Consider the following 24,949-nt stretch of genomic DNA (forward strand, 5'->3'; position numbering starts at 1 on the left):
AATCACGAATTACGGCTATTAAAATTTTTGCATACATGCAACACCTATTTTGTAGTATTTGCTTTGATTACAGCCAAATTATCCATTTTGCTTTTGTAATGAAAGTTATTTTTTGTGGTTCTCATTCCCCTCCATCGTGCAAAGTTCTCTGTTTACAAGCGAATTGTGGCAATGGGGGAACAGACGGACCGGACGAGTCAGAATCCCAAGTTTTGGTTAGAAACATCTGAACGATATGTTATGACCTTATTTAACTCTTTAGGTTCAAAAAATCTAACATTAAGATATTAAAAACAGTTGAGCACACAACAATATAACCCTTTTTTCCAATGGATCCGGTTTTAGGCATGGCCAGGAACCACGTCTTCGGCAAAGCCTCACACGAGGTCTTCTGACAAAAAAGGGAAAAGTAACTTTTCACCTTGTCAGATTCTTTTGTATTTTTATCGTTTACCACAACTACAAATTGTTATAGCTATGTTTTTACTTTTCTTAGTGCCATAAGATATTCAGAAAAGACTGGCATTCACATTTTCTACTGTTTTACTTCTACTATGAGCTAATGGCAAATGGAAGGAATGGATCTATTTGCTTGATTCTTAACTTCACCTGCATTTATCACCCTGAACAAAAACCTTGAAAAAATAAAAAAAAACGCTTACACGTAATTAACTAATCCAAGAGAATAAAGAATTTCTCTGATATTGATAAACTTAAAATGAAGGGAATTAAGGATGGATGGAAATTCCCAATTCCACTACAAACACCACTTACAAAACAAGCTCTCATGGCCATTCATCAACAAAAAAGGAATCACCCGTCGCGTACCTCCATCTCTACAATAATCAGAACAGGAAAAACAAATAGAATCTAGCTAAAACTACAACAGTTCATCAATATACACTCTACCACAAGACCATATCCATAAGTCAAATAAAAAAGAAGAAAGAAACAGGAATATAGTAGACTCTAGACACGAATATTTCTGCAATCTGTCTCAGAAAATTTCTTTGTTGCAATGGTGATAGATACATCTGCCAATGAGTTTCACCATTCAGAGGAGTAGTAGTTCATTTCGCCTTGAGCTTGCATGTTGTTTCAATTGGAGCCAGCCCACAAGGAGCTCAGTCTAGAAGCAAGTTTTGCACTCTTGTAGTCATCTCTAAGTTGAATAAACCTGAGAACCCATCCAATTTATAAGTCGATCTTGTAACATGATTCATAACACTAAAAGAATATGTGGACACGGCATTGATAATCAAACTTTTTCTATGATGTAAAACAACACCGCACTAAAGAAACGCTTGCATATTAGACCCAAGTATATGCAGCAACCCAACAATGTTAGTATACAAATTTAATAGTTATCATCATCTCACATATACCTTAAAAGAAAATCAAATTGCACCTAGAATTCTAATATACCTGGGAACATTTGCAGCAAAGTGGTTATATCACATTCAAAAAATAAAATATCCTATCACAATTACCTTTGTGCATCTTTTCTAATACTCGGGGTTCCCTCAAATAGACTGGACAGGCTTTCAGGAGCAACGATAAAGACATTTGCCATGCTGGTGAGAAAACTTTTCATTAGTCAAAATGGATAAGTAATTAAAATAGGTGGTCTATAGGTACATCAATGAGAGACATCTGCAACTCACATGCCGAGCAACTCAAATTTCTCGTCAACTGGAGGAGCATTGAAACTGCGGACAAACTCCCCATACTCTGTTATATCACGCTTTAATCGCAATCCTCCACTAATGAAGAGAAACCAAAGGAAATTGGTAAGCTATCCATGAAAACAGGGGCCCCATTCAATTAAAAATCCTTAACCATCTCTATAATGATTTTGTACTTATTTTTATCTCAAAATGATGAGGAAATACTCATTTAATATTTTCCTGACAGTTTATCATTTACCATGTACAGATACCATTTTCGCGAATTATTCTACAAATTCAAACATTTTAAAAAAAAAAGGATGGGGCAGATAATATCTAAACAATTTTGCACTTCTTTAACATACATTTTCCTTGTGCAATAAATGCAATTTCCTATAATAACAGAGGCTTGAATATATAAGTTGTGTTTGCAATGAGATGTGCATCGTGTCCTCTATTTAAAAATAAACATATGAAAACACATGGAATGAAGAAATACACTACCATATAAACACCATTAGACACACACAAAGAAGAAGACATCTGTTGCCGGAGAGAAGAGTTGCACATATAAAGTGGATTCTTAAATTTTTTTTTTTTAAAAAACCCCAATAGCATATCAGGGCAAAGATTACCTAGGATTAAAAGTAAACTTCTGCCAATGATTAAGCAGACCCTTGTGCAAGCGATTTCCCTACAACACGACAAAGATGCCAAATACAACCATGTCAGGACATCAATTCTAAGGAATAAGCATGCGAAGAAAAAGTTTTTTTTTTTTAATTGTAATTTGAGAAGGATCACTCAACACAAAGTGCATATCATCACCATTATGGGCAGAGGATGGAAATTTCAATCTATTCAAGATGTCATCTTTCATTTCTATAAGATAGGCTGCTAGTATTATGCATAGATGCATACATATTTATACATAGCTACACAGACACACACACACTTTGCTACTATATAGCGCTACGAAAAATGTATGCTCAGCTACAGCCATAGGAGATTAGAGATTAGGCTTTATGCATTAACCAAGATAAGGAACGGTTTCAAACCTTCCAGCTGTGAGTGTGACAGTTTTTAACTTTGGGGCATTTGCTCCAGTTACTCCACACTTTTGTAACATTGTTTACAGTACTGAAAGTTGACTTTTCACAAAAAAAAAAGAAGCTACAGCCATAGCATAGCCTGGCCTGACACCGAAAACCTACTTCCATCTATCAATTCTCACCCCTCCAAGTTTCATCAGGCACACTTTACTATTGCATAGAGCCAAATGTTTCAAAACCATATTACCACCTGTGGCTTTCATCAACTATTAACTTCCGCTCACAGTTGCATCTCAGATTTTTTTCCTAAGTAACTGGCAAAAGTGAAGAAGAATTGGCTGACCATGCAGGGAAAACAGGGATATTCTGAAGGACAAAATTTATTTTGAGCAACTTGAAAATTTTAACCAAAGATAATGGAAAAAATCACACAGGTGCAACTGTTCACGTCTATTGTTTCTGGGCAAGACAGCCATGAGAATCAGGACTTAAAAGTATGATAAAGGGGAAAGGAAATTTTCCGTACAAGTTCAGTCAGGAAAGATTGCTTGTTAAGACCTTCTAGCGCAGTGAATGCAGCTTCAAGCACTCGTGAAAGGTAGGCCACCACTCTAGAAAAAGGAGGAGATGTCCGAACCTCAGTTATTCAGAGAAAAAAATGGAAGGGTATTCAACAAACACAGCAAGTATTAGCAAGTTCCACAAACCTCGTGCAGGCATTTGTTGGCCGATGATCAGGAGCAATCCCATCATCAGGTGACCGATAATCTGTTGCTTTTTGCTCAGCTGATAGTAACCGCTCCACCTGATAAGAGTTTTAAAGGCGAAGTACCTTCATGACTAATGTTGAATAGTTTTAATGTTTTTGATTCACCATAAAGCTTCACAGCTAGAGTTAAAAAATGTGATAACTGAAAAGACAGATAAAGTCAAGCTCAATAAAAGTAGAAACATCATCTATAACTGGGAAATTAGTCTCTGTTTGGGATTTAAATAAAAATAATTTCTCAACAAAATAAGGAAGTTTACAAATCAGGTGCTAAAGTATGTCATATTCTGCTTGATCTTCTTAAATTGATAATATATGTGCTTTACTTTCTTTATTGTTGTTTGTAAGGATTATTTTGATGACCATAGCAGATTCAAATATAAACTAAAAAGGGAGGAATACATGTGGCCGTAAGCTACCCTTATGCATGTTTAAACTATTAAAGAAGATATAGGCTCTGTTTGTCACACCTATTTTAAGGGTGTCTTAGAAAGACAAATTTTTGCCACAACACCACCTACAGTAACTTATTAAAAACAACCTAAAACACCAAAAATTTTCCTAAAACACGTTAAAAAAAAGTACAACCACTACTCCCTCCTCCTTTCTCGCTGCCCTTCTCTCTTCTCCATCACCTTCTCCCCCACCCCTCCCCCTTTCCTCTCATCCCTTCTCCTCTCCATTGTAGGAAGGAGGGGAGATGGGGAGGGGAAGAAGGTGATGGAAAACAGAGAGAGGGAGGGGGGGGTGCTGGGATTGGGGTAGGAGAAGAAGGTAAGGAGGAGGGAGGGATGGAGAGGAGAAGAGGGGAGAGGAGTGGTGGCGGGTGGGGAACGGGAGTAGAAGGGTGGCTGCTGGTGGTGGGAAGGAGGAAGAGAAGGGTATTAAAAAGAGAGAGAGAGAGAGAAAACAAAAAAGTGTTCTGGACAAACGCCCAAAAGAACTGCACTAAGCTACAGTAAAATTTTAGACAAACACCCAAAAGAGACAATACAAATGGACCCACATAAACCTAACGAACTCATCATTTTAAACTGTAGAAGTTCCAATTTCTGCAAAGTGGATATTAATTTAAAAATGGACAACGAGACAACTAGGACAATCTATTTGAGTCAATTAAGCTCATCTCAGATAGCATGTCAAACAAACTAGTTCTTTCAGCTTCAGCAGCTACATCAATTACGCTCCACATTTAGTTAAGGAATATCAACTACAGACCTCAGCCATGACTGTTTCAATACATTGCTGTAGCCCTTTATGTACTGCACCCTCTGCACTTGACATAGCTGTTGCCATTTCTTCACAAGAAGCAGCATGAGCACCTTCCACTGGTAATAAAAGCCTGGAAATAGAGTTCGCAAAATACTGCATGGGAAGAATTAGTTCAACAAACATGCTTGCAGAAAGAAGATTTAGAATCTGATACTACTGGCAACAATCGAACATACTTGCTGGACAATGGCCACACTGCTTCCACAACGTTGCACAGCCACCATGAAAGATCTGAAACTGCTTTCACCAGCAGCAGCAGCTGCTTCGGCCTATTACAATCAATGTTTTGTGTCACCAGTCCAACTTAGAAATTGAGCAGCAATAACTTTCCGAGATATATAACTAGTATAACTATACCACAAAAGGAAAGAGCTCAAGTAATTACAGCAGAAGCAGCAGCAGCAGCAACTCTTCGACTAACACTTGTTCCAATTACAAACCTTTCCCTTAAAGCAGCTGCTTCAGTAAGACTATCTCTAGCCCTTTCAAGTCCTTCAGTTATGTATATACTCACCTACCCAAAATACAGGAGAGCATAATACACCCTTGTTACAAAGGAAACTCTAATGATCATGACCAGAAAATATCAAGAAGCGTAAAAGGAAATCAGAAAGCATACTTGGTCAAGAAGGCATGTGAAAACAGCTCTGACATTAGCTGCAAGTGCTGCAGGCTGCAAGATAACCAGTAAACCATCAACAACCACGACAACAAAACAACAACTGCTGATGTTTCATTTCCACAAAGTCACAAGAGGGGTTCCCCTTGCTTAGGTGATTCTAAAGAAGACTGTAAAGTACATGGTAATCTTTAGATAAAGTTTCATAGTGCCCTAGACTTAGCACCATATAGGTCAAACGTATCAAAGCTAGAGTGTCCTTAACAACAGTACAGGCACAAGTCCCTTGCAAGTGCTGGTATGTGGTAGAGTCTGATCTTGGCTAAGCAGTGTGAGATGCCAGTGGCAATTAGATGATAAAAACATGAGGTGCCCACCTGCAGGTGGTTAGTACCTGTGGGGCAAACAAATTACACCTTGATATGGCTTCTTCATTCCACCGCACAAACTCTGTCACCACAGTAACAGATATCTGCTGGTGGGTAGAAGCAATTGAAGCTCCTTTTGTGCGTCCAATTGTCCCAGTTGATTCAGATGATTGCTGACATTCAGCATGTAGTTCCTCCAACTATGCAACACAAACAGTAGTTGCATTATATAGATGCATGAAAACAAAGAGTAAAATGGGATATTCCAGAAACACTGCATGAGCAATAGACAGAAAGACATATGTGCACACACACAGACAAACACAGTGGTCCATACCTTGGTCTTGTAGAGTTGTCTGAGAGAGGCTTGCTCATATTCGATATAGATATCTATGTGGGGCAGAAACAGAGATTCTGTTAGGCCTGTAATAAAAAATAAAACTGGCTCAGTCCACGAACTCGAAAATTTACCTTAAAGTTCCATAACTACCAAAAGGAAAAAACTAAAATAAGTTCAACCAATGATCCATTGTATCTTAAACCCAAATGGGAATTATCTTCTATTTCCCCTTAGGGCCTAATCCAATAGCCAAATTTGTCCAGCCAAATTTTGAGTGGGCATGGCTATGAGAATGGAATTGGCCTTATTGCTACTAAAAATTCTTGGCTACAGTTGGAAACTATGTTGCTCAGCTGCTAGTAGGATCAAATAAAGAAAAACCAAGGACGAACATGAACCGAAAGAGAGTAAACCAATGACCTACTAGAGTTTAGTCATTCAGCATACTAGTAAAGTCAAACACGAAAAAACAAGTTTTTTGAAAGAAAATAGTTTGCTAGATCACTAGGAAAACCACTAGAACTCGATCAGCAACAGTGCCTTGTGCTCATATTGCCCCATAAACAGCTTAGAATTTAACCAGACCTGGTTTAAATGAGTGTGGTCTCAAGTAGAAGTGGTAAGTGTGCAAGTGTTTGTACCTTCAACATCCAAGTCACCACATCCCACACCACGCAAGTCCCTTGCCAGCTCCTGTGTCTTCTCATATGCAACTGCTAGTAATCTCAGATACTGAATTCCCAGGCAAATAAAAAAAAAAGGAGGTCAACTCTGAGCCATTCTAAATTCAACTAGGTGATTAGAGATAGTAAATCAAGTAGTTGACTCACTAATATAAGTCCACCTTCTTCCATGGCAGGTGAATTAACAAGAGATGGTTTGTCCAAAAGTTTCTCAAGAAGTTTCGGAACTCGGTCCTCCAATACACGCTGCAGACAAGAATAGAAATGAAATACTATTTGAATAGGCTATATCTCCTGCTTACATGAACTTGCTACATGAATTTAAATAAGATGCACTAATGCTGGAGTCCAATCTATTATGGACAATCAGTAATGAAAAGCGCTGTGCATTTCATTGATAGAGTCAATAAATGGTTGGTCACTTCTCTTGATAGAAGTGAAGGCCAAACTTCCAGAAACACAAACTCTGTATCCTAGAGAGAGGACACCATAAGGTTAGAAGAATAGCCAGAAGAGGAGGATATCAAACCTGAACCAATATTGACATGACATCATTTGGAGAAGGAAACACAGCAGTAATGGTAGCAGCTTCTTTGCGCACCATATCTGTAAGTGGTTGTGACCACATCAGATGGAAGTTACCTAAAAACTTAACTAGCATTATGTCGAGAGCGGTTATTCCATACCAGTGATTTCTTTGTACAACGAAGAAAGGCCACGTGCAACATTACTAGGACTAGGCTGGGAACCCTGGTCACCAAGAACTAATCTGGCATCTTCATTCACAACCTCCAAATCAAACATTGGACGAAGTCCCACATAGTGTTGCATAGCACTAGTACCCCTGTTGAACTGCATGCCATTTTAAGTTCATCAACAGCACCAAAAAAAAAAAGAGGAGGAACATTTGGACAAGATTTTACTATAAATTTATCTCTTCCTGCCGGAAATGCTGTCTCAAGAACAGTTGACAGACAATTTTAATCTAACTGACAGATACAATATCAGTACTTCATATCCATGAAAACCAAAATCTTATTCCTTAGAAATTATGGGAAAAAAATATCTAAATTAAAAACAGAGCAGGTTACAAGCAGTTCAACTGGTTCCCACAAACCACACATCAAACAAAAGCAAAGTAAGAAAATCAAAAATAAAAAAACCAGACAAAAGATGGAAGGAAAGATATATGTTGTTAAGTTTATGTCCATTATATGTTTTCATTGCTTTCCCTGCTTATTTTCTTATATTATGTTTGTTTGGTAAAAAACGTATGGAGCAGTAAGGTGCACCAAAATATATTGTACAGGAAAGTGCAAGAGTGGAGGTTTGGTGCATGTAGGTAGTGCATTATAGGACCAAAAAAGTATCCAAGAGAAAGTGACTCCATAAAGAGAGGCAGTAAGAAATGGTTAGGAAGGTGCAAAGGACAGCTTGAAAAAGGTGTTCATATTGAGCAGGATAGATCAGCTATTATTTTGCCAATACCGAAAACTCAGCATAAATGGGAAAGTAGCCAAAATGAAATGAAAGGTACCAATCCCTTTGTTCTTTTTCTCGTTTCTTGTCCAAAGATTCCTGTAAGATGCACAAATAAGACACAAGGAAAGCGAGACACTCTAGGAATATCTCCCTCGACATAATGTTGTAAACCCACACAGTAGGACCGCTTGAATATTTGCTCCAACCACCAGGTAAATAAGGCCACCGCCCTGTGCAATGTCACAACTCTTTCATAGATTCGCTACCAATGACCTAGAATGGACCATATTATGCCCAAAAATTTCATTTCCATCAGGCAGGTAGCCTGGATTTATGGCTATGTAGCTTTAGCTACACCCGTACCTTTGTCAGAGCTTAAGAGGTATTTAAGGGACCAAGAGATAATACTACAAATCAACACATCATGTACACACGCTCCCTAAACATGTTGGATCAAGAAACAATCCCAAAAATCAACACATCCTGTAAATGGTGCTTGAACGTGTTGGATGAGAGCCCATGCTATTTGCACTTAGGCCCTAGACAGTAATCTGTCCAATGCGGGTTACATTCATTAAAGAAGCCCACTGTTCAATGGCTGATTGGAACATCAGGCCTGTTTGCTGCTTATGTAGTCTATTTCTCATGCCATGTCAATTAAGCACCACTACCTACTGGAGAAAAAGTACAGGAGGTTGCAAACGAAAAGCAGAAAGAACTAAGTAATCATCAGGTATATCAGGAAAAATTAGCACCATTTACCTGTGACAAAATTTTGGCACACTCAGCCATCGTAGACAAATCCCTTTTTTGTGATGCTGCATCGAATCGGGACAATAATCTGTTCTCCAATTCTGCAGGGCATTAAAGCACATATTTGGCACAAAACTAGACATGGAAAGAATCTATAATCAAATTGCAAATTTAAATAGACTGTTTGAAAAATTCTTCACTGTTTTTCTGCCCTATGAGACAACGACTTTTAATTCTCTTTCTACTATTTTATTCCCAAAATCTTAGATGGTCGCATTATTGTGCCATGTAGAACTTTTTCCTAGTGCTTTGGCACTTACAAACCAATATTACTTCACACGTGGAAGCACACTGAAGCACATTGTTGTGCTTCAACAAATATCTAAATGTCGTTGACAGCCTCAATTTAAATCATTTTGTCGTGGAGTTGGGAATCAAACCAACGTTCACGCTTGCTTCTGTCACATCTTCTCAAGATACTTTCGTTGTCATCCAATTAAGCTACTAGAAACTTATTCTCAACATACACTCCACATTCTTTTTTGGTAATCTCGATGCACATAGACAGCATCCCTAATACTATCTATCTGCCTACTACTTTCAGACACAAACAAGAAAGACCATTTATTCGTAAAAGAAAAACAAAACTAAAATTGGCAAATTTCTCAAACAGTTTGCCTCTAGGATTGAATTTTGGAACTTTACCCTAAAAAAAATACTACTTTAACAGAGAAATTGCATTTGCACACTAATAACACCCTAAGCTAGATGATATCTGAAAGTCAACCATCAAACTGTCTTCGATTTCTCCTGAAGCCAGAATCCTCAGTTTCTCATTTAGGGGCATTAACATTCAGGACGGTTAGCAGACAGTTTAATAATGTTAGCATAAACAATTTGGCTAAAAATTCCATCACATCAAACAAGTTCTATTAGAACAAGTAGGTGTAAGAGCACTATATTAAACACTAACCATTACAATATTCTTGAAGATTGGCCACTGCAACTTCCAGTCCTCTGCTTGCTGTTGCATTCCCCACAACTGATGGGACAGTGACTACTTGTCTTCCTATATCTTCCTCAGCAAATGACCCTAACATGAAACATGCATATCCACAAATTACATCATACACTCAAAAAACTCCAAAGGAGTTTCCAAATGATCTTTACTTATCTAGCAGTATAAAACCCCGAGATGGGATCCTCAGATCAATGTTTTAAGACCAAAAACAAAAAACTCACTCTATCTGTCTTCCTATCTCTTTCATTCAACATAGAAAGCGAGTCTCGAATTCAGAAATAGGTAAGAATATTTAATAAATTAACACTAGATAAAAACAGATACTATACATGTATGGTAAGCCTAAAAAATGCACACATTAGCTAACATTCTTCTAAAACAGCTCGTCTGAACCAATGTTGTCTTCGCTAATATCGGAGTCAGAAACATATTTCACAACAATTATTTAAGTTGCAGGGTCTGACACCAAGGGATGATTTTGAAGAACTCTAAACTGATTACTTATTAGAATTTCCCTCGAGCAAGTTAATAATATGAATGGTGGATTCTATGGTCCATAAAACATGCATATTCAAATGAGCACAAACTAAAAGAGACAAACATGACAAATCAAAAACAGAAACCAAGACGAGATTGGAAAGAAAAATACATCCAGATCATGACAAACAACCAAGCAGCATTTCTGGTGCCACGCAAAACATTCAGGCAGGAATAGGATGGGGCAGTACCACCCATTTAAGAAAAGTAGACTTCATTAGGGAGGGGTCACCCCACAGCAGGAAAAAGAGAAAAAGGAAAAAAAAGAAAAAGAAAAAGAAAAGAAAAGCAGGAACCTGGGGAACCAATACTTTCGTCAAGACAGTTTTCTCCATATTGCCGTGTCAGTTAACCTATTTTTAGTATAAGACATGGTGAGGCAAATGGCGCTTGGCCTGGGTCAGGCAGAGGCATAAAGGACTACAACACAGTTTAACATAGTCAAAACTATCGTGTCAACCTCCAAAACTATTGTCTCAACCCCTTGATGCATCTCTTGTATTCTATAACCTTCATAATAATATACTTACACCAAAGGTGTCTTGATCAAACAATATTGTAATGTGAAAGAAAAATGATGACAAGTTCTCAACAGGATAAATTTTTGTATAGGTCCTGGCTTCAGGGAAATAAGTTCCAACCACTAACCAAAAAGTTCAAAGAACAAAGAAAACATTCAAAGGCACAGCTAGTAAGTAAGTAGTTTGAACACTAAAATTTAAGTCAACGTAACAAATTCTGGATGACTTTGCTGATCAAATAGTCAAGTAAACTATTATGCAGAATTTAATGAAGTAATAGGTTCATCAGCATTTGGTAATCTTACTTAATTTCTGTGCAATAGAAGCAGCTTCAGCAACACGGCTGTCATCAGAGAAGAGAGGAGAAAGCTCCATCAGGTCTCCCGGACTACTATTGAACTCCATTAAATACTGCAGTATGAGAATCAACGAGACTTTGTTAAGGTTTTATAAGCAATGGCAGACAAATGATTCACGTAATAGAAACAAAAAATTGAAATAAACTAAATAGACACCTTTATGAGCTCTATTGTCTGACTAGCAGTTTCACGCTGAGCATCTGCACTCTGACAAAAGAGCATCCCAAAATCAAAACATGTAGACACCATGAAACCAATCTAGTTGTACCAACTTGGTAGGGCAGTAAATATTACAGAATCTTAGCTACTCAGAACTGGAAAAGTCCACTAAGATAGTTTTTTGAAAAAATGAGCAAAAACAACCAAATAAGGTAATAAAGCATAAGGCAGACATTACCTGTAAGTGGTCACCGATTTTTGCTGCAGTTTGCCCAACACTAGATATCCGTGAATCCAACCTAGCAAAACTATTAAACAAGCCATCCACACCTTTCTCGAGCTGCAATTTGTGAAAAGAAATGGAATCCATATGTGTTTGTGATAGCACTCAATAAATGTTAACATAAAAAAAGAGAGTACCAAACATTCATACTGATAGGGAAAAGGCTAGGGCTGTAAAGAAGTAAAGAGAAGCCAATTGAGAAGAATAAAGATGAATTTGCTTTACTGAGAAAAGACAAGGGAAGCATATGGCGTGCCATCCTAAAAATTGCCCTAGACCTCCTACATGTATGGCTTTCTCATTATAAGGGACATATGAAAATTCTTTTTTTTTTCCTTTTGAAAAATTAATTCTCCTGTTAAAATTTAAAATTAAGAGCTTCCAGTCAGCTAGCTTTCATCTTAAGCTAGTGGTTATAAAAACTTTCCTTTCCCTCTGCAGATTTAAAAGTATCAAAAAGGACTTCGAAATTGTGAGTGGTTTGCCTGTCTAAACTAATCATATTTACTTTTCCCAACAGAAACAAATAGACCCAAAGTACTTAACTAGCATATACATCCACCAGAATATAGCAAATTGTGAAGTCTTACTTAAGGTATCCAGGAAAACTAACCTCACCAAGTGTCTTGCGGTGCTTAGAGTCTTGGACAGAAACTTCTTTCTTAAGATTGTGCAGTTTCCCATCAATCTTTAAAGAGAGGAGGAAAAGATATTAAACAGATTGTGATAGATGACAAAGCAAAAGTATATCCACTGGTTCAGACCCACTACCTGCTTTCTAAGATCAATCAACTGTGTACAGGAATTCTTGAACAAAGACAGTAGAGCATCAACCTCAGGAAACATCGGACTCGACTTTCCTGCATCTGATGGAAGTCGTGAGCTCCCATTTGGCAAAAGATCATTAGCAGTGATATTGCTATGGCTCTCTGCTGAATCTGCATCCTCTTCTTGATAAGAAGGCAGCAGCTCATTAACTAAGTTGCCGAACAAGGCATCAAAAGAGAAGTCCCCCTGCATACCATAATAAGCATGGTGCTGGCCCTTGTTAGCTCCTTATGTGGACACACACGCAACCACTCAATGAAGTGATGTTTGAGAAGTCACCTTGAAGTCATCAATGTCTAGAACAAGTGGATAGGAGTCGGCAGATGAAGATTTTGTAGATGCTCTAGCAGTCCTGGTACCATCTCTACTTTCTTTCATCTAATGCAAAAGAGTATACAAGCAACTATTAGTAGAGACCTTTAATACTAGATCCTCATTTTCTTCATCCCATTTTCACCAGGGAATCCATCTTCCCTCTTGCTTTGTCCCCGTTGCTTCATATTAGGTCTTAGATTCAAAACTTGGTATCACACTTGATCAGGATGAAACACAAGTAGCACAATTGAGGAACTCAAGATATACGACCCAAATGCGCAGATATCCCCCTTAGCAAGAGTGGTTTTGGAATCTAACCATATTGAGTATAGGCTAGCTCAACCCAAACAAGGACGAAACAAATATATGGGTCATTTGGGGACCAAACTAAATATTTCATCCCTTCATAGCATCCCGAGAAAATAGACAGCGTTTATTACTTGGTCTAAGACTCAAGCGATGATACAAGTACACATAATCATAGTTTGTTGATAAGGCTAGTCCCAATCCAGCTTTTAGTTTGGGTTTCTGAGAAAGCTCCCCATGCATGTCTTCATTAGTTAAATGCAATACCCTATTAGTTGTGGTTATCTCCAGGCTGACAAAACTCATGAAGAATGGAGTACCGCAACACAAGCATTTCTAACAAGAACAGATGAAGTTTATGAACCAAGGAAGAGAATCCACAAGATCAAGCAAGACGTGTTAAGCTGAAAGTGGTATCCTTATGCAAGAGCTGAACTTCTAGCAGGAAATTTGCAGTTTGATGTCCTAATGATACTGCTAAGTTGAAGAAATTAATGGAAAAGCACAGAATACACTATTTTTCAATGCCTTGAGTATCAGAGACACGGTTACATATGAGGTAAGGTTTTCTTACATCCCCGTTTTGGATTACCTAACAGAACATGGCAAAAGACCTACTGAGATTACAGTGCGAAAAAACTCAATTATTACCACTTGACACAACATTGCAGACATTTATACACCCCAGAGAAACCACTGAGGGAATTAGAACATCAAATACTACCCAACTTGCATTATGCACTATGTTATACCAGGAATTTACTATAGAAGAAAAATAGTTGCATATAGCAGAAAAAAACTCAAACGAATTTCAACAGAACTAAAATCAAAGCAGGTCCTAATAATTAATCCAAAGTAATAGGACCCCAAAAAAAAACACTTACCTCGCCCACCGGTTACAATTGTTAACGTGTGAATCCTACAAGAAAGTAAAGTATAACCACAACGATCAATTTCTAACTGGAATTGAGGAGAAAACGAATGATCAAATTGGGGATCGGTTAGGAGGTGAAAGAGATCAACGAAGATCAGAAAGAGCAGGAGGACGTTGGGGGGGAAGTAATTTTGGAGGGAAGAGATCCAAGACGTACCTTTTCTCACCGGTGGTGCAGTAACACTGGCGGAATCCGGCGGTGCTGAATGGAGGCTGCAGGGGTGAAGAAGGAACTATTGAAAAATCGAAGGATTCCCTCAATTGTCAAGCAAATACGTACGCCGGTAGCCGATTTTGCTGAAAAGTCACTGTTTTTTTTTTTTCCAATTCCGGTTTAATTCTGCTATTCTCTTTTCTTCATTTCCCCATTTCCCAAATCTGGAATCTTTACCATTCCAATCCTGGGCTCTACGTTCTTTTTTACCTCTTTCGTTTCTCCGGAAACGAACAAGCGCAGTAATAATGCTTGGGTTTCCCCGGCCCCGTCACAGCTCACTGTTTCAATTTTGTCATTGTTATGGAGTGACTCTCTTTTTTCCCTAAAATAAATATTAGTAAAAATATTATTTTCTTATTTTCACAATGTATAAGGTTGGGTTCATAATTATTTTCATACCACTTCATTTAATTATTACTATTAAATCCAGAGTCTAATTAAAATAAAGAATAAGATTCTCGAATACTATCAGGCTTTTTAATTAAATGAAGAACTAGTTTATGTTAGTATTTTCCTTAAACCTTTTTAAATTTGGTGTGATTATTAAAGCAAAGGGTAATTACTTTTATGAAATTTATTATTTAGGACTATCTTCTTTTCTTTTCTTTTTTTTTTTTGGGTAGAAGTTAGGACTCTCTTGTGTAATGTTTGAAAGAATTTTATTTAATTATTTTAGGATGTAGGTTTTTTCTTTTCTTTTTAGCAAAATTGCAACCTCCAACCTTGAAAGCTAAAACTGGTTACCATCTTTCTACCTGGAAATGTCTTTGCCTTTCTCTTTAAGCAAAAGCGACTTTTATTATAAGCGACTTTCAGTGGGGGAGGAATGGATTGAATGGTTCGAAGAGGGAGTATAAGTAAAAAGTCTTAAATTCAAATCATTCCACCTATACTAAAAAAAAAATACATATGGATTCATAGCAAACACATATTAGTAAAGGAGAATAGAGGAAAAAGAAAAACAAAATTCAAAAATTTTTTCTGTTCAAAATTACAAGAATCATAATAAACATTATGTCAAAAGAGGTGACTAGTTTGTTTTGTTGAATCTTGTGATCATTAGTGTAGTTTTATTGCTTATTTGTGCCGTCTAATTTATTAAATGTGAACTTTTTGAATGATAAAATTTATATATTAATTGTTTTTAATTTTTAATTATTTTTATTCTTTTATTAATACAACTTATATACATGCATAAAGGGTATTTATGAAATAAAAAGTTCATCTCTATCATTAAAGTACTTTTTAATGTTATTTCTTCTAATTGTGCTAATTTTGTTATCAAAACCTTAATTTTAGGGGAAGTTTATTCAATTTTATAAATTTCAGAAGGGGCTAGTGAAATTGTCAAAAATCTCAGGGGAGGTTTCTAAAATTATCCCTTTTTTTTTTTTGCCCCATCATGAGCTGACAAGCCTTAACTTGTCCTAAAATTAATGCAAAATAAAAGGAATAATTGCATAAACCTCCCCTGAGGTTTATAATGATTGCAAGAAGTACCCTCTAGGTTTAAAAAGTTATGTAACCTCTCTTGGAAAATGGTTTAGGGCTCACTTTATTGATGTAGACAAAATATCCCCATTGATAATCCTATATTGACCTTAGATGATTTTTTCCCAAGAAATAATACTCCTTTGTAATTTTAAACTTAATATACTGCCACATACTTTAAGAAAACTATCTATCAAATTCATTTCTTTTCCCTCAGAGAAAACAATATTCACATGAAAAAAAATCTTGAACACTAGTTGAGTAAATAACTTATTTTTGTAAGAATCTAGAAAATTTTTTCAAATTACTTCAATATTAGGTAAGATTGGATTGAGGTGATTTAAATAATTAAGATAAGAGAAAATCTATTACTCTTGCTCTTCTTCATTTTTCTTTTCTCTCTTTCTTTTAATGGTTTGTCAACTTTAATTGTAAATATTCATTACTTCACTCCATGGAGGTGTTAAATTGAGTAATTCATGAAGGTTATTTTTATCATTTTACACCATGAGGTAGGTACACTTTTTTAAACATGAAGGGTATTAGCTACAATTGTCATGAACTTCAGGAGAGGTTTGTGAAATTATCCCAAATAAAAAAGGTTAGGGGAGGTTTGTGGAATTATTCCATTGTTTTCTTCATACAGTAAGGAGACCTCCAAGCTAGGGACAAACATAATTTTTTCTTCTTTTCGCCTTCTACCTTCTTTCTTCATTTGCTGGTAACAAAAGATATGATAGTTCTTGTGTTTTATTCACCGACGAGATGCCTTCCTTGGCTTCAAAGATCGAACTGACAACAGCCTTTGTTGTTCGCACTAAATTGGCTGAGGAAAAATTCCAAGCTCTCTCTCAACATCCCACTTCTCAACCTAAAATTGTGAACATGTACAAAATCCAATCGCTTTAATTCTTGACAAGGAAACTAAACTGACAATTGAGCCAAATTACAGTAAAAATTAAGAGGGAAAGAAAGAGGGTATAAAATTAACAATAAACATGAATAGAAATAAGATGACACAGATAGTAACTATTACGTACCCATTCATATGGGCATAGTGCTCGATAATACTCTGCAAACTTGTCACATTTGGATGTATCTTCCTCGTTCTCCATGATACACCTATACAAGTCACCAGTAGGTTAATGTTTTACACATTTTTGCTTTCATGCTTTGACATTTCTAAATGGAAAGCAAAAACAGCAGAAAGGTTACATAATACAGAAAAAATTCACCTGTAAAATTCATAGTAACGTATGCAACAGTTTCTCAACTGGTTAGTGAAGCGAGGAGCATCATCAGCAGGTACAGCCCCCAAGTCTTCAACATCGTCCTTCTCCCCTGCCTGCATCATTGAGCAAGCATCGCGTATATGGTGATCATTCTCATTTTTCTGAGTTATTTTCTCATTATTCTACCTTGTTTTTTTAAGTTTTCCATACCTTTTCACACCCTTCTCACTGTCAACTGTCAGACACAGAATTCGAACTTGAACTCGAACTTGAACTTGGTGGTGGGATTATCTACCTTACTTTGGTAATAATGAGGAATATTTCATTATAGACCCTGGTTAGTTTTTAATCTTAGAAAAATAGATTTCTCATTGTTCACTTTTCCTGAAAAAAAAAAAGAGCTAAACATTGGAGGTAGTTTTGGGTTTTAATTTCGCTTTCGAAAATCAATAGCATTTGACGTGAAGAGCTAAGAATTTGAACACCATTTAGTACTAATAGATCAGATATATAGTTCATTAACTCTTCAGGATCATCAACTCAAAAAGTCATTTCCAAAAATCTACAATTACCCCTCCAAGCAATTTTGCTAATTCTATAAACTTCAATAGCAAGAACTATGTGCATGCACACGACAAATTAACATAATTCAAAGCAAACATGAAAATTACAATAAAAAAACACATGAATACTATCCTAAGAAACACAATCATGCCAAAAAAAAACTAAAGATATCTGAAAATTTTTAACCCATGAATAGACCCAAAAAAAAAAAGCCAAAGAAAAAAATTAGCAAGACATGCAATTCCATTGTGCAAAGAAAGAGACCTTTTTGGGCTTAGGATCAGTAGAAGTTGGAGGTGGTGCCTTGGAGACAATAGGGTGATCAGCAGGAGGCCTTGAGGCTTGTTCACCTCTAGCAACTTTGTTAACATCCCTAGACCTCATCTTGTCGTGAGGGTCTATAACTGCATCAGTCGACATTCCAAATATTTTCTCTCTGAAATTTGAGTTCCCTATCTTAGCAAGTGAATGGTGATGTTCTGGTTAATTTGTAGTGAATTTTATTTAGCTGCTTTGATTTATCTCTAGCAACTAGCCAAGAAATGATACAATAAATATGACATTTTTGGCCGACTAGGTGAAATGGGAAATGTGTAGATTTTGAAAGGCTTTATGCATGTGGAGACAAGTGGCATTGGAGTGGGGACGTGTCTGTATGGATAGGGTAGCCACCGCTTCGGCTTATTGTCCTTCCATTCAAACAAGGCCTAGTGATATTATTGTTTTTGGAGTAAGCAGCCTACGTGAAGATTATAATTTATACTATTATTGTCCATTTTGGAGATTCAATTGTATGGAATTTTGAAGCATTTTAGTTTGGAAACTTCGCTCCTGAAGAATCTCTGGAGGATCTAATTTTGTGCAAGTTAAGTCTGACTAAAAATTTGAAATTTGAAATCTAAAATTTGAATTCGTTAAATTATTGAATTGTTAATTACTAATAAATTACATTTGAGTATATATCATACTAAATTATAACTGAATAGCTTATTATTTAATTTTTGAAGCAAATTTTGCTGAAAAAACATGCAGTACTATTTAATTAGTTCAGATATTTTATTTTTAATTATTAAAAACATTTGAACATGTTAAAATCTAACCTATTAAATTTGTTGGATTTGGTTATGAAATAGATTGTCGAATTAGTGCGTATGAATATATTAAGATCTAATTTATTAATGCTTATGAACATGTTAAATTAGGTTGCAACTTAACATTCTCCTCAAAAAAAAAAAAGCAACTTAACAAGTGCTAGAGAATCTAGCAGTCTTGTCGGGCTAGATGTTTTACTATATGTGTATTGAAATGACTTCCTTCAAGATAAATGAAAATTTATGTCCCGACATCAAATTCCTGACACCTTTCAGTATTTTGTCCGCACTATTCTCGATTTCTTGCATAAACAATTGCCCAGGAAATTTCGTAGCAGCAGTTGATTTGCCTCCTACCGTGGCAAAATGAGTTCGGAATTGGGACTTAAAACTTTCTTATACTCTTAACTGGTCGAAGTGCAAAATGTTGGTTTAGGACAATACTCCCCGCTGATCTACTATGCAAGTAATTAACTACAAGAATATTCATTCTCTCTAGTCTCTTTAATTTTGGGATTGTGGAGTCATTGGAAAATTTGTTCTTCAATTATTTCTCTATTAATTGTCCCCGCCCCCCTCAAAAAAAAAAAGCAATTATTTTTCGTTTTGGCTAAAAGGAACACGAATTTTCAGTTCGAACTCTAAATTTAACTTGGCATTAATGTTGAATTTAAGTACTTTCCTCCTCCTAGAAAAGTAGCATATACAAGACCAGAATGGCTTTTTTTTCTTTCTTATATCTAAATAATCCAATGCTTATTGGAAATTTCAAAGTTTGTCCCAAGTTTTGAATTCTTCGAAGATAGAAATTTGATCATTAACTTAAATGGTAACTTTAAAGTCGTCTTCTCCAATCTAGAAATGTCTATTTTTTAAAAGTGATCAATAGTATGGACTATTTTTTGAATTTTCAATAAAAATTGTACATACATAATCAGACCAGAGTCACCAGACCATTGATTTGAGCTAGCGTTTATAAATTAATGTTCCAAGTAAGAGCTATGTGGAAATCTCAAGTAGAGTAAAACAAGCTGAGTTTGTCCCATGCATAGCTGCATGAATGTTCTCAGCCACCCAAACGAAGCACCACGATTGTGCCTCAAAGTCGATGCATGAAATTCCTGATGAGCTTTCTAGGAAGCTTCCTGCATGTAGTTAGCAGTTCATTCATCCTTTACCCTTCATCACTTCAGCTATATAAACACCACAAGAAAAGGTCAAAAAATCAAAGAAAAAACAAGAAGAGCAAAATGAGGCATTTCTATTTTCTCCCCATCGCAATTTTCATGCTTTTATCCTCTCTAACTCCTACAACAAACAGTTACTTCATGATGAAACAGCAAGAGGATGTAATAAACTCAACCTGCCAACAATGTGCTGATGTATCCACCGTATTCGACTACGACCTTTGTGTAACTTCTCTTCAAGCAGTTCCTATAAGCCACCATGTAAATCTTCCTGGGCTGGCAATTGTTGCAATGGAGCTGGATCTGGCAAATGCTACCAGCACGGTGAGAACCATAGAGAAGTTGATTGCTAGCAAGGAATTCGATCCATTTGTTGTTGATTGTCTGAGGGATTGCTTGGAACATTATGCAAATGCGGTCTCCAAGGTGGTACTGGCAATTGGTGCTTTTCTGTCAGACCATTATGGTGCTGCTAATATGTTTTTGAGTGCAGTTGTGGAAGAATCAATGTCTTGTGAAGCAGAGTTCAGACAGAAGAAGGGGGAACCGACTCCATTAGTGAAGGAAAATTATTACATGTTTGAAATAAGTATTATAGGTCTATGCATTATTAATCTAGTGACTATGGATCCTTCTCTGTCCTTCTGAACCGGGAATAAGAAAGCATGTGATCAATATCGAAATCTATAGGAAGGTAGCAGGCAATAATAACTCTCTTGTATTTGTTGATAGGGATGATGGCCTAGGGATTGAGGATGATTGTTGTAATCTCCAGCTTAGACAGCTAATTTTCAGTTCTTCTTGTTATGTTGTGTATATTCTTGAATGCTTTATCTACTGATGTCTTATGGATGTCAATGCAGAAATTGTTCAACCTGTTCTGGCACATATATATATATATATATATATATATATATGTATATGTATATATATAGTATGGAAACACAAGTCTTTTTAAGATAGTAAAGGAACTTCTGTAAAGAATATGCATTTGGTAGTTAAATTATTATTATTATTTTTTTGTCCATATGGGGAGAATCATTTGACAGAAGCTCAATAGTTGAAGTGAGGAAGATGTTGAGTTTATGAGATTTGGGACTTCTATAATTGTCAATTTTAATTGTATGGTACAATGTAGATTAATACAAAATGTGTAAAAACTAGCACAATAAATATAGACACAACAATATGCAAATACATAACAAATTTGGTTACTTTTTGAAAATTGCATCCAATAATCAATTTCAGATTGAACTCATTTTCACCATTACAACGAACTGTGATTGCAGAAGTCTTACTCGAGTCTATGGACTAAAAATGAAAAGCAACACAAAGGGAGTGAGAAAGCATTCAAGCTATAAAGAACAAATAGAAGTTTTGGAATCTTAGCTTATTTATTTCTACCACGCATGAGTGTTTTGGAGTGCTGTTGGTCTTTTATTTTCCTTTTTCAGGAAAGAAATGATTTATTATTTCCAAAGTACGTAGTGATTATAAAAGAGTCATGCAAGTGGTGATAGATGAGTTTGGCTGAAATTGGATGGATGAAATAAAATATAAAATATAAATTTTAATGAGTAATAAAGTTTTTTGTGTTTTTACGTGTTGTATAATGATAGATACTTTGGATTCGAGCCGTGCTCTTCATTAAACTGTCTCTCCGTCCTATCACATTGATTTGATCATTCTTTATTGTCAAAATTTGTTTGAAAAGTAAAGGTCCCGTTTGGATTGCATTTTTCGTCATTTTTCATGGAAAAATTACTGTAGCGATTTGATGTATGTGAGGAAAAAAGGTAATGGGGAAATGTGTTCACGGAAAATGACGAAATTTTTCTACAGAAAACAGCGATCCAAGCAAGGCGTTTCCTCAATACATCACAAGTATTGCGTTTTTCAATTAAAATTTTATTTTTTAATCATTCCTTTTGTTTTGCATACATTACATTACATTACAAAAAAATAGGGATGTGCAATGAATTCGAAAGTTTTCAAAAATTTGGCAGCAGAATTACCGATCGAATTCTTTTCAAATTCACTAGATCCGAATTCGATTCCGAATTCAATTCGAAATTCGGTAAATTTCGAATTCATCGAATTCGGAAACTTTTTTTCCCTTTTTTGTTAGATGTATTGTTATATAATATAAATTTTATATTACATATATTATAAAATATATATATATTATAAAACGAAATTGAAATCAGAAATTTCGATTTCTATTTCCGATTTTAAAAATTTCATTACCGAATTCGAACCAAATTCACATAATTCGAAATCAAAAATTCCGATTTCAGTGCCGAATTCCGAATTACTCATTTCGAAAATTCCGAATTTCAATTCAAATTTAGTCGATAAATCGAAAATTTTCAATTTTGCACTCCTACAAAAAAGTATTACAACAATTATTTTAAATATTATTTCAAATAATTTCCTAACTAAACTAGCTGTAAAATCCTCCAACCATAGAATCCTCTGAGGACAAATTTAGAAACTTTATTCACCAATGAATGAAGCCAAAAGTCAAACGATAGCAATCAACAACCACCATTTGAGATTTTCAGTATGCTACTCCACAATGTATCATTGAAGTCAACAACTTTGATGAGTTGGAAAGTCAACTTAGAAAAATCTTTAAAGTTTCAGTCAATCCCGTGACGCTTAATTAGTCTATATCCAAAATATGAACAGCTCAAAAAGCAAAGCTGAGAAGCTAGCTAGTCTTTATTGTGATAGATACGCCTACATGGAGAATGCTCAAGCGATGGAGCTGCAAATCAGAAGTCAGCTCTCAAAACTCCTAAACGTATCCTTAACTAATTTCCTTTTCTTGTTTGCAGTGCATGCCGGATAGCTACTGAATACTTTTCTTGTAGTAGAATACTTGGAATTTCTTAAAATTCTTGTTTCCAAACCTAGATTCTAGCTTTTTTGCTGCCGTTTGGATTTACTGATGATGTTTAAAAGAACTAAAAGTCAAGCTTGTGGATCTGAAAAAGAAAATCCAACTTGGAAGTTTATGCACTGTGCAGTTTGTTCTTGGAGTACTATATTAATGTTTCTGTGGAAGTTCTTTTAACTGTTAAGCATGCTGTTTCTGATATAGATCTTCACATATACAAGATAGATCTAACATATAAAGCTCATGAATAGATAATTTGTAATTGGGTTGGACTTTTGTTTGGGATAGCTGCGAAGTCAAGAGCTACGGCTTAATTTTCTAGGCATTTTTTTGGATTCTGATGCAATAGAGCAATTATGACTGCACAGTTGAAAGTTAATATCCATACTCCACGGTCAACAGCAGAAGGCCCTTAAAGTAATAGGAAATTGATGAGAGACACTTGACTGAAACAAATGCATGTGTTATTTAGGCCTTTTGTTGTATGAATCTGATAATCGCTATCAATCATGTTTTTGTTCGATTTTATGATTGTTGTACGAATCTTGACTCAACCATCTGAGTTCTGATAACTTATTCAAATCATCAAGTCAAGAACAACTACAGGATCAAGATCAGTAGAGACAACTATGTAACTGTTCTTGAGCCCATCATATATCCACAAAATTCAAGTCATGAGACATGTCAGATTTCTTATCATTCCAGGTCATAGTGTTACCTAACATCATGATTAATCACTTGATTTTTTTTTTTTTTTTGGGTAAGTCTTGGTCCTCTTGGATTTGTTGAGAAACCATATGGTATTGGTATATGTCATCTTTGTAGTACTAAAAAGCTCTGGGAACTTCCTTCTTCTGTGAAAACAGTGGAAGACAAGAAATTGAACTCCCAGAAGAGCTTAAAAGACACCACTCAACGGCAACTTCCTACATTCAAAGGCTACAAATGTTGGTCTCGAGTATGCATCTACATCGTTTTTCTTCTTGCTGGTCAATCTGCTGCCACTCTTTTGGGAAGACTATACTATGATAAAGGTGGGACTAGCAAATGGATGGCAACATTTGTTCAATCAGCAGGCTTTCCAATCTTGATCCCCCATCTTACTTTTTGTCCTACGATCTGAATCCTCTTCAAACAATGATCCTTCAAAACAGCCATCTATCTCCACCCTTTTGTTGCTTTTTCTCTTCTTTAGCATGCTTCAAGCAGGTGAAAAACTGATGCATTCCTATACCTCCCTGTCTCCACCGAATCTCTTATATGTGCCACTCAGTTGGCCTTCAATGCACTCTTTTCCTCACTCCTGAACTCCCAAAAATTCACAGCATTAATCTTGAATACTCTAGTCCTCCTTACTATCTCAGCCTCACTTCTTGCAGTACATCCCGACTCTGATACGACAACAAATGTTTCCACGGGGAAGTACATCATTGAATTTCTGTGCACTGTTGGTGCATCAGCTACGTACTCACTACTACTTTCTCTTCTAGAATTAACTTTCAAGAAGGTACTCAAGAGGCAAACATTTGACGCTGTTTTGCTTGAGTTGCGGGACTTTTTTTAGTGGAGATTGGAAAACATTGCAATCAGAAAGGAAAGAGCATCAAAAGGGCAGTTTTGGACTGCTGTCTCGTGGCAAATTTCATTAGTTGGTTTGTTGGGGTTGATTTTGAGGTGTCTTCCCTGTTTTCAAACGTCATTAGTACGATTCCCGTGCCGGCTATTCCAATTCTAGCTATGATTTTCTTCCATGACAAAATGGATGGAGTGAAAATCATATTTTTGATCCTTGCAATTTGGGGCTTCCTATCCTATGTTTATCAGCATTATCTCGATGATGTTAAAGTCAAATCAAGAACATCCTTGTCAAATGAAGACGCCTCTGGTTCTCTGTTGGAGACTTCTTGACAAGTCTATGTAATCTACCCCATAGGTTGAAGACTTTCAATTAGAGATCTAATTTCTTGTCACACCGCCAAGTTGATGTGATATCTATG

General features: G+C 36.1%; 3 protein-coding genes and 1 pseudogene across 4 annotated transcripts; 2 read left to right on the top strand and 2 right to left on the bottom strand.

The window, feature by feature from the left end:
- Positions 1–686: 686 nt before the first annotated feature.
- On the bottom strand, positions 687–14,787 carry LOC113703652 (exocyst complex component SEC10b-like). 2 transcript variants are annotated; one of them, XR_011820094.1, is made up of 26 exons: positions 14,426–14,579; positions 14,219–14,253; positions 12,993–13,091; positions 12,657–12,899; positions 12,499–12,573; positions 11,841–11,942; positions 11,600–11,650; positions 11,390–11,495; positions 9,979–10,098; positions 9,015–9,106; positions 7,457–7,622; positions 7,300–7,376; positions 6,918–7,016; positions 6,729–6,819; positions 6,085–6,170; positions 5,774–5,947; positions 5,380–5,433; positions 5,146–5,274; positions 4,937–5,029; positions 4,707–4,853; positions 3,427–3,524; positions 3,278–3,330; positions 2,303–2,361; positions 1,665–1,763; positions 1,491–1,574; positions 687–1,177 (listed from the first exon to the last, which is right to left on the bottom strand). XR_011820094.1 is itself a non-coding variant. In XM_027225092.2 (26 exons), the coding sequence occupies exons 3-26, from the start codon at positions 13,089–13,091 to the stop codon at positions 1,099–1,101; spliced, it is 2,508 nt and encodes an 835-aa protein (XP_027080893.1). In that variant the 5' UTR covers positions 14,219–14,253; positions 14,426–14,787; the 3' UTR covers positions 687–1,098. The 2 variants fall into 2 exon arrangements, 1 of the variants encoding a protein (XP_027080893.1); XM_027225092.2 differs by having other exon boundaries at positions 3,246–3,330; positions 14,426–14,787.
- A 1,657-nt stretch (positions 14,788–16,444) lies between these two features.
- LOC113702919 (cytochrome c oxidase subunit 6b-3) lies at positions 16,445–18,336 on the bottom strand. Its single transcript, XM_027224099.2, has 4 exons — positions 18,037–18,336; positions 17,212–17,321; positions 17,017–17,098; positions 16,445–16,847 (listed from the first exon to the last, which is right to left on the bottom strand). The coding sequence occupies exons 1-4, from the start codon at positions 18,190–18,192 to the stop codon at positions 16,794–16,796; spliced, it is 402 nt and encodes a 133-aa protein (XP_027079900.1). The 5' UTR covers positions 18,193–18,336; the 3' UTR covers positions 16,445–16,793.
- A 1,777-nt stretch (positions 18,337–20,113) lies between these two features.
- LOC113703508 (putative invertase inhibitor) lies at positions 20,114–20,698 on the top strand. Its single transcript, XM_027224887.2, has one exon. The coding sequence runs from the start codon at positions 20,114–20,116 to the stop codon at positions 20,696–20,698; it is 585 nt and encodes a 194-aa protein (XP_027080688.1).
- A 1,912-nt stretch (positions 20,699–22,610) lies between these two features.
- Positions 22,611–24,947, top strand: LOC113702907 (purine permease 21-like; annotated as a pseudogene).
- Positions 24,948–24,949: the final 2 nt, after the last annotated feature.

The sequence above is a fragment of the Coffea arabica genome, chromosome 8e (genome assembly GCF_036785885.1).
Source record: "Coffea arabica cultivar ET-39 chromosome 8e, Coffea Arabica ET-39 HiFi, whole genome shotgun sequence".
Taxonomy (NCBI): domain Eukaryota; kingdom Viridiplantae; phylum Streptophyta; class Magnoliopsida; order Gentianales; family Rubiaceae; genus Coffea; species Coffea arabica.